General features: G+C 39.5%; 2 protein-coding genes across 2 annotated transcripts in view; both read right to left on the bottom strand.

Annotated features, from left to right (window-relative positions):
• The window catches only part of cdk10 (cyclin-dependent kinase 10), a 5,048-nt gene extending 2,611 nt beyond the window's left edge, over positions 1 to 2,437 (bottom strand). Inside the window, exons 1-4 of the mRNA XM_035664779.1 lie at positions 2,221 to 2,437; positions 871 to 943; positions 697 to 768; positions 191 to 293 (exon numbers count right to left, since the gene is read on the bottom strand). Of these exons, the coding sequence (XP_035520672.1) occupies positions 191 to 293; positions 697 to 768; positions 871 to 943; positions 2,221 to 2,310 (338 nt within the window). The 5' untranslated portion in view covers positions 2,311 to 2,437. The remainder of the gene's footprint in view (positions 1 to 190; positions 294 to 696; positions 769 to 870; positions 944 to 2,220) is intronic.
• A 4,131-nt stretch (positions 2,438 to 6,568) lies between these two features.
• Positions 6,569 to 10,148, bottom strand: part of LOC118330822 (charged multivesicular body protein 4b-like) — a 4,912-nt gene continuing 1,332 nt past the window's right edge. The window contains exons 2-5 of the mRNA XM_035665506.1: positions 8,953 to 9,049; positions 8,606 to 8,723; positions 7,178 to 7,304; positions 6,569 to 7,061 (exon numbers count right to left, since the gene is read on the bottom strand). Coding sequence (XP_035521399.1) covers positions 6,991 to 7,061; positions 7,178 to 7,304; positions 8,606 to 8,723; positions 8,953 to 9,049 — 413 coding nt within the window. The 3' untranslated portion in view covers positions 6,569 to 6,990. The remainder of the gene's footprint in view (positions 7,062 to 7,177; positions 7,305 to 8,605; positions 8,724 to 8,952; positions 9,050 to 10,148) is intronic.

Below are 10,148 nucleotides of genomic sequence, written 5' to 3'. Positions count from 1 at the left end.
TCAAGTGAGAAGTAGGCTAATTTCTCCATAAGACTCAATACTATCAGTGTGTTATTGCAGCCCATGGAGCTGCCCCCTGCTGGCTATTAGAAAGAATGCAGATTTAAGACACTTGGGCATTTACTTCACTTTACACACTAACATCATTATGGTGTGTGTGTGTATGTGTGTGTGTGTGTGTGTGTACTACCTCTCCAGTTGGCTGCCAACAACCACTTCTTTCAGCTCCACTATGTTGGGATGTCTCAGTCTCAGCAGCAGGGTGATCTCTCTGAGGCTACTGATGGGGATCCCTGACAGAGAAAGAGCGGCTCAACAACTCTTACAGCTCATTTTAAAAACCAAACTACAGAAACAATAAGAAAACTTGGAATAAAAGTGTTCAGGGATTTTTTAACACCATGGGACAATTCCTGTAAACAAACTTGGGATTCAATTTATGAATTCATGCCAATATTTTTGCAACACTAAAGGTGGACTGAAGGATCGCAGGATGATAAGGTTAGCTGCTACGTCCATCACTGTTCCAGAGCAAGAACTACTAGCTCAACTCCTCTAGCGCCACCATCAGGCCAAAATGTCCACATGTATAGAGGAGATATTAAAATCTTAATGGACATATTGTACATACACAAACACCAAGTTTAAAGCACTCTAAAAACACACACACATATGACTCAGACTTAGAGCTCTTACCATCTTTCTCTTTGTCCATCCGGACCTTCTTCAATGCGACAATCTCATCTGACTTGGTGTCCCGGGCTCGGTCTATATTAAGAAGAGACAGTTTATCTAGTTGGCACTTAAAATGGTCTGCTATTTTGGTTTCCTTGTCGAACCAATCTATAGTTTCCAACATTAATGACTTACACACAATGCCGTAAGTTCCTTCTCCTATGCGGTTGAGTTTCTCAAACTCTCTGACACTTCTGCAGCTCCCAAACTGAAAGAGAGAGTGAAAAAATCAAGAAAAGGCACAGAGGCCCTCTGCACTTCAGTGAACTGCATGTGTCATGCTCGTCTGCAGCAGTAGTTAAGAAGACTTTATGTAGTCAGCGCATTTTGATCACAAAATTACCTAATCCCTGAGACAACATCTTATCTTATCGTAATTATATACAGCTCTGCCTGGTTTGTATCAACTTGGGGGTCCTTGACACCAAAAAGGTTGAGAACCACTGCTCTAAAGGATAACACTTAAAGAATAAATGTGCTTAATGGACAGACACTAGGAAGATGCACTTTTTCTCTGGATAGCTCCATGCGACATATGACTTTTTTGTGTATTCAAATCAATTTAGGTAAATATTTAGTGAAGTTGAAATGAAGTGATGAACAACAAGACATCAATAGAGGGATGTAATTGTGATTATCAAAGTAAACAGTGGCCTTGATCCACTAAGAAGAACTGGCTCTGTGGGGAATTCGGAATTACCTAACTGGAAAACAAAACAACTTGCCAATGCACAGGCTATCCCAAAGATGTTTACAAAGTCCTAAAAGAGGCATTCTGAGGGTTAGGAGGACACAGCAAGGATTTACAGAGGAATCTGATGACGTGGAGAGTTGGGTGCTTATGTGTTGGTGGAAGCCAGTAATAAGATTGGCTGATGCTGGGGACAATGAATGAAGTAACGTAGTTAAGTGTACAGACTTCACCCTGAAAATTAAGTAAGCTACAAAGCAAAGGCGCCTTGCTAATTAATTACTTTTCCACAGTGTAAACTCATTAGCTCAGTTAGGATATCTCACACAGAAAGAGTAATGCCAAACTCCATTTAAAAATCTGCCATTTTATTAACTGCCTTGCTTATTAGTGAACACTGACTGCCTATTTATCAGAAAGGGTCGGCCCATCGTCAATAGCTTTTAAGAATTTCAATCCTGTTTCAATTTGCAACTTATACAACATTTTAAGGGATTCTTAAATACAGTAAGCCGGTTCACAGTGCTCTTGCTATGGCATCATAAAGTTTTGTATGAGGGTTGTGATTGAGAGAAAGACAGCTTCACAGTGACATCTAATTTTCCTATAATACTGTATGTTGCCTTTTTCAAAAGATGCCGAATTTCTGACTAACCAATCTAGATATGTGATCAGTGTTAACTTCTGTTCAAAGAGTGCTGTACCGTCGGGGATAAGCAGGCTATCGTTAAACTACCAGAGTCCTGAACAGGATATGGTCACTCCACACTCGGAGCTAACGTTAATTCTCTTACCCTATCATTTTGAGGCACTGTGAAGGTTTTATTGTTCTTGATGGACTTGAGCTTTATAGGGTCCGGTTCGTCCTCTCCTACGGTGTCCATTATTTGCTATATGATTGTTTTCAGCCTCAGAAGACGAGAGTATTGACCGTTATGGCTTTAACTCAACGGGCAGCCGGTCGCTCCGGTGAGCGCCGCCATTCTGTTTAGTTTCGGGCCATCAAACGGCCAACAAAGTGCTTTCCCGGAGATTTGAACAGGCAGCGACACCGTGTGTAAACACGTAGCTTCTGCGGTTCTGCAGCAGGGTTGTATTATTGTGAAGTCCATTTAGAGTCATTCTTGGAAGACTGGAATTAAAAAATATACATATATGTCCGTTTTTAAACAGCTCTGCCTTCCCATTTGTTTATAAGGCATGATGCAGTCACACTAGTCCACAGGTGTTACCAACGATATGATTTAAGGTTGAATTCCATTTAGTGTAGCAAAGCCTTTCCAGTGTGCTAACATGCACAACAGCAGCACCCTGACGCCGTTTGACGACCTGAACGGAACAGAACCTTAATTAGTATCATTGCTAACAACTGTGTTAACTTCTATTTCATGTCAAAATGGCTGCTGTGAAAAAGCTCAATTTTTGGGAGAGAATGGATGTAGTAACAGAAGTACTAGCAGTAGTAGTAACACTTAAAGGGCTACTGCAGCAATTTATTCTTGCACTTCTATAATGTTGGGGGACTCATATGGCATCTTTGAAAGAATGGACACACTTAAAGCAGCAAGAGCTTAGATATCCTGGGTTTAAGTTCCTAATATGGGTCAAGATACTTCCTAATCCTTTACACAACCAGTAAGAACATTTTCTTTATTAGAGCCTGCATGCTAACTGCCCATATCTTTCCACCCTTCATCTTTTAACGTTGATTACTTCATCAAGCTTATTTTCTCTGACAGGACAAATCGTACTCCTGAGCATGGAGGTATTATTTAGAACCTGTATACAGCATCACCACTCAACCTTGTTTACAATTTTGCCCAATGACCAAAATGGCCCCAATGGCCCACTGCAGCAAAAACATTCCCTGTGGCCCAAAAAGCATTTTCCCCTTACATGCCCATTAGCCAATAATTCGGACAACCATTTCTGCACTTTCAAAACTGTACATTTTACATTTTACTTGTGGTATACATTATATTTATTACCATTCTAAAACTGTACATTTTACCTTGTGTATATAGTATTGTATCGTATATATATATAATATATATATATATATATATGTTCTTAATATGTTATATGTGGTATGTATATATGTTGTATGTTGATCTGGAGTTGTAACGAAAGTAATTTCCCCCTGGGATTATTAAAGTATTTCTGATTCTGATAAAAGACATGTCTGTAAAACTGTTGAAACAAGGCCTATTATGTCTCCTCTCTTTTTAGCATATGCAGCAGGCGAACAGCACTGTACTTCCCTTCGCCTCAACACCAACAACTAACTGTTATGAATTGGCGCTATACAAATAAAATTGAATTGAATTAACCCTCGGGATAATCCCTGCTGACGTCATAAGTCTTGTTCCATTTATCTCAACACTTAAGTGAACTAGGTGAGATCAGCCCCAACAATGGAGCTCACTCTATAGGTGTGTAAACTATAACTTTTATTTATTTACCAGGGAAAACGCACATAATCAGCATTTCAGGTTACACAAGTAAATGTGTCGAAGTTATAGAGCTCATTTTCATCCATATGAATATCACGGATCAAATTGCCTTTCAGTTTCAGTTTTTCATTAAAATGAGTCTGTGGGTATTTCTGATGATTGGCCTACAAATGGGGGTTCATCCATGATAGTTTGTTAAATCCAGTTCAGCTCCCCCACCCACTTTCTCTCTGCTCTCCAAGTGGCCTCTGTGTGACCTATGCCAGGGGCTGAGGGTGAATCAATGAAGTGGAACAGCTAACGAAACGCAGCCTTATTCTCATTGGATTGAATAGGCACCATCTTGACATCTGATTTCTACTTTTTATAATACCTTACCTACAATAACCTATGCTCCAGAGCAACAACTGTCTATATACACTGAATAGTACTCCCCCATGATAAGTAAACTGATCTCCATGTGTAGAGTCAGTAAAGTTCCTCTTTGTGAAACCTATGAAATATGATTGTCAATTATAAATACTGCAACTTTTAGGATGTGAATACTTCTACTATGTTTATAGTTTATAGTATGTGCTGCTCTCTCCGATCTCACTCTCACTCATGTTTGATTCCCACTTTACCTCCTGTGACGGGACATGCTGAGTCACTTTTTGGCCATGAATTTCTTCCCCACTACAACTGGTGTGGAAGAAGGCCTCCGCTCTTTGATGGCATCGGCTATAGTCATCTTGGTCGGCGAGGCGTATATATCTTCTCGTGATGGAGCAGTGACGAGGATGGTTGGTGGGCCTGAAGAGGAGTTACCTGAATCCAACTCAGTGATGGACTGTAATGGGAGGGAGCTCTCTGCAACTAAGAGGGAGAAAATGACTATCACAGGTGGAAGATACACGCTGACTGACACCAAATATCAGTCAGATATGCAGCTTCTTTTTTTTTTTTTTCCAGGTAAAAAGTCATGAACCCAAGAAACTTATGAAAGGTGGTCTTTACCCACACCCCATCTCCTCCAGCCTCCAACCTTTAGTTCCTGTCTACTTAGTCCACTCCTCACAGATATAACAGTAAACACTGGACTTTTATTGGCCTGGAATTGACCTGCAGGTCAAGTGAGTCAAACTTGCTGACTAAAGGATTTCCAGCTGTGTGTGTGTGTGTGTGTGTGTGTGTGTGTGTGTAGGAGCAAGAACACCTTTTAAATTGGATTGTGCTAATTTCTTAAGAGTGTTAGGGCTGTGTCTACCGCATGTCAGTACTACACAGAGAAGAATGATTATCGGTAACAATGATCATCAACAGTTTGGTATATATTCAGCAGCGTTGATAAAAAGACACCAGACCTTTTTACACTACTGAAGTCCATTGTATCTTGGTACATGAGGACACATCCTACATCTATGCTGATGGTAGACAATACATGTCAAATAACTTCTAAAGTAATTAGTCTATGGCTTCAAAGGCTATCTGGATAGTACGTCAGTCTACACTAAAATATTCTCATCTACAGTAAGTGGACAGATATACCTCCCCATACTTTAGGACAAACACAAACAGAATATTGTGAAAATCCAATCTGTTCAAATCACAGAATTACCTCATTAACTCATCATTTCTATCCACACAGCTCTCTACTGAGGTCATTGGAGGTTCTGTGTATTTCACCCCTACCTGAATCTTGCCTCTGGCTTGCTCCAGACCCCATTAGGCTTTAGTCAGCTGCTGTACAGTCCACATACATGGTGCTCACATTTTGGTCGGCCTTTGCTACGGCACCTTTACAGTCATGCATTTATGAGCCTGTGCTTTGTCTGAGACTACTGCCAATCTTCCTCTCCCCCGTCTCTGCCACTCCCTCCCTATTACCGTCACTCGCTCTGTCTGGGTGACAGACACTAATCCTATGCAGTGTCTCACAGGAGTAGATGGATACTGGGTTTAAAGCTGCAGTAGGTAGCTTTTTTTTAAACATATATTTTGGGGCTGAAGATAGAAAGGAAAGGGGCTGCTGCAGCAAGGTACATGGGAGCTACCAGGGCGCCCCAGCAGTAGGTTACTTTTATAAAGATAATTTTTTGTGATATCTGCTGAAACTTTCCCTATATCCTGACAGTAGTAAATGAGACAGTGTAAAATATCTGTGTAAAAGGTTCCTCTTTTGTAGATCGATTATTCAAATCTCATGTCTATAAATTCAATGTTTATTTTTGTAACGTTCAGCAATTTGAAACAAAAACTCTTAACGTAAGGACCCTGACTGCCAACAGCATCAAAGCCAACACTGTGTTTCACAAAACCTTAAAAGAACATCTCAGCTACAGCAAAGATCCTATATAAAAAAGATCAATTTGTAGTAATACACAAAATAATAAGGGCCACTGCTGAGAAGCATGAGTAGGTGAAACAATGATGGGAGGTGACAAGTTCAGTAATGTCGCATTACTTCTTGGCTAATTAAAGCTGCAGTAGGTACATTTTTTAATGAAAAATGTATTTATATTTGCTGAAACTTGCTCTATATATAGTACGAGACAGAATAAATAAATCTGTGAAAACATCAGGTTCCTCTGGCTCCTCCTAGTGCTCCTCATGGCAAATGTTTAGTTTTATTTCCAGGGACCCAAAGTGTCTATTTGACAACCTGGGAATGAGAATGAACTATCTTTCTTGGCTCTGATTGGCTGTTTTCATTCAGGCCTGGTGGATTTGTGCAAATACCATGAGGAGCACTAGGAGGAGCCAGAGGAGCCAAATGTTTTCAGAGATTATTAGTCTCATACTACTGTCATACAGATATAGTGAAAGTTTCAGTTTAAAAAAAAAGAATATGTTTAACGACTGCAGCTTTAAATCATGTTAACAAATGCCCCAATTATAGTATAATAATAACAATACTAGTGTATTACAGAGCTCATAATACTTTACTACAATAAAAATTAGTAGTAGTTTCTGCAATACATTGCATTAAATAACCTGCTCCTTTTCACTGACACTTTGCTATAGAGTCAAATGTCCACATAAACATATAAACATATGTGAATGAACAATAATGTATAATTTCATATTTATTATTCCATCCTGCACTCTAGTGTGCTGTGGCTGATTGTGTGTTTATAAGGGTCCGTTTGCCCAGCGACGCAGATACTCTAAATCTTCCTCAAACTCGTCTTCCTCTGTCTTGGCTTTGGGGGAGAAAAGACAAAAACAACTGTGAGCTATTTGCATGAATCAGTTGATACATCAGCAAGTCCTCTGCTTTACCAACCACGCTAACCAGATGCTACCAGATGGTTCTTACCAGGACGGGGAGGTGATGTGGTTGGCGACACTTTGGTACAAGGGACTCTCTCCTCCATTCTGTCCCTCTCAAAGAGACTCTCATCCACATTCTTCTCCAGCCTGTCCAGCTCTGCCAGCAGCTCATCCTGAAGGAAACACACACACAGCAACTGGCTCATTTCTAAAGAAGTAGAAAGAAGAAGATATACTTTATTGATCCCCTAGGGGGAAATTGTTTTTTTCACTCTTTTTTTTTATACACACACACGCACCTTCTGCACATGTGGACATTGCAAAAGGGGAGAAGATGGTGGAGTGGAAGGGGGCTGCCGCGTTACCAGCAGCCTCATGAGCAGTTTTTTTGGGGTTAGGATATTGCTTGCTCAAGGGCCACCATCGTGCAACAGGAGGTGAAGCTGGCACCTCTCCAGCTACCAGTCCCACACTCCATATTTTGTGGTCTGTGGGACTTCAACCGGCGACCCTCCGGTTCCCAAGCCAAGTCCCTACACACTGAGCTACTGCCGCCCCTAATAGATCTTACCAAGATCACACAGGTCTGTTCACTAGGAATTAGTGCTGGAATCGTCTAAAACTGCAGTGTGCTGGAATGAGCTTGAAATATTAAACCTGGCAAATAATGTGCAAAGGCCTCCCAAAACACATGAACCCAATTGGCCAGATGGTGGTCCAAAATGCAATTTTGCAAAGGCCACGGCTCTCACACTGATTCCGACTGACTTTAAATTGGACACATATGTCCAGCTCAATGTGCTGTACAAAAAAGCCTCTGACCATTGAGTCTGTCTGACTAGACTTTCCGCCATTTAGAATTTTTTGTAAAGCACATTTTTGACATCTCCTCCTAAACCATTGGTCAGACTGCTATCAAAGTAGCTACTTCGATTATAGAAACCCTTTTCCACAAATGTGACAACAAAAAAAGAGTCGTGCATCTTAAAATATTGACTTAGTATCTCAAAATAATGACTTTGTGATACTAAGTTAATATTTTGAGATGCTAGGTGAAAATACTGTATTATAATGACAAGAGTTGTATAAAACTTGTTTATGGCCTATTTAGTTTTCAAGATACTGAGCAAAGAGCTTTCAGAGGGGCGTGGCTCAGCACACAAATACAGACTTTAAATCAGAAATTGTTTGTCCAGTCATTACAAAACTCAAATGATATGTTTCATTACAATATTGAACTAAGTGTGTAAAACTATTTTGTAATTTGTTGAAACAGTCTGTTATGACTTGAACCCTGCATGGCTGCCTGTGGCTTTATTAATAACTTTTTTTTTTTTCCATCAACATGATATATACATCATGATATAGCAAATGATGACTGAATCAGAATCACACTATTCTGTGCAAATAAACAGTAAGTCAAAAAGATAAGTCACACAGAAATAAAACTTGTGAAATAGTAACTCTCTTGTACCTCATCAAATTCTACTCCAAAGCTCACAGATGTGTAGAAGGTGTCCGACATGTCACGAGTCTCATCCTGCTCCTCTGTAATGTCCTTGATCAGCTCGTTCACCTTGTTGACGATATCTCTGAAACGTCCAGCAGAGTTCCTGTCTCAATTGACTTTCACTTTAACTACATGTATGTACACAAAAAGAGGATGTTACAACATTGCAGTGAGCTGGAGCCAGAACTCATGGTATCACATGGAAATAGACAACATCCACATATATTCTGTGAGTTCTTCAACTCCATTTCTTTCAGGTATTCATGTCAATAATTCAAAATGACCACCTGTGCTGATATTTTTCCCCTTACATGTGTTCCTGAGCAGACCTCATGGCCTTAACTGCACAGTCAATGTACTTGAGATGTTTCTCGTACCACTTCTTTCTTCTCAGCGCTTGCAGAGACACTGGAAGAGAACACGGTTAGATACACTATAAGAGTATGAACATACTTAGCTCAACAAAGTGAAAAGAAAGACACAATCATTGGGGTTTTCCAACAAAACAGCAACTTCAGTGATCACACAGATAAGTGTCAAGCCATGTTATCTTGATGGCAGCTGTATTGGTTACTGTATATAAGTAGTGAAAATACAGGAGGCCTGCAGCTTTCTTGACACAGTACAGCAATACAGTACGATGATACAGTAAGATGATATACATTTGTCAACAGTCCGACATTTTGCCATACTACTGTGATAAGTTATCAACATATTATTAAATAATATTTTGATAATGAAATTATAGCCAATAAATTATTGGTCAATAATAATAATGTTTAATGTTAGATATATTCTTTATGTTCTATAAAAGCCAAAGTATGTGTGCGTGTTTTTTTTTCTATCGTTATCGCTTGATTTCAACGTTCAATTTATTCTTTCATTAAACATGTACTTTCATCCTATTCAACCAAAACCGATTAACAAAATGCATCGAAATACCAAAGCAGACTAAAACAGAGTCACAGTTTACAAAGTTCTGGTTATGGGGTCAGCCCTATGTTCCCACATTTCTAAGAATTTTTTTTTTCACTGAAAATTAGGACCTATGTTACCACAGCCCTATGTTCCCACATTAAGGGTTAGGGTTAGGGTTAAAAAGGAAATGTAGAAACATAGGGCCTAATTTTGAAAATAATCTTAGAAATGTGTGAACATAGGGCTGTGGGAACATAGGCACGCTTACCATCGTTAGGGTGAGGGTTTTTTTGCAAACAGTTGTACATACCCTGCTTTTGCATGGTTTTGCCTTACATAAATACAGTAAATAGTTTTTACTGTCCAGTAACTCTATATCCAAAACTCTGGAGAGTCAAAACTCTGTATTTGAAACTTTTCATTAGCTGGTTTTCAACGTACGGTAACGAGAGAATGCTTGCCTTGAACTTTTAAAACCTGCTTACAGTATTACAGTACTGCCTTTGGCAGCCATAAACAATTATACAGCATCATTTTGCTGACAGCTTGGGAAGTCAATGTAATATTTAAATTTCATTATAAAGCAAAA

Source organism: Morone saxatilis, unplaced genomic scaffold, assembly GCF_004916995.1.
Source record: "Morone saxatilis isolate NCDOM2014 unplaced genomic scaffold, NCSU_SB_2.0 Contig2, whole genome shotgun sequence".
Classification (NCBI taxonomy): Eukaryota; Metazoa; Chordata; class Actinopteri; family Moronidae; genus Morone; species Morone saxatilis.
This window is presented reverse-complemented; position numbering and strand designations above follow the sequence as displayed.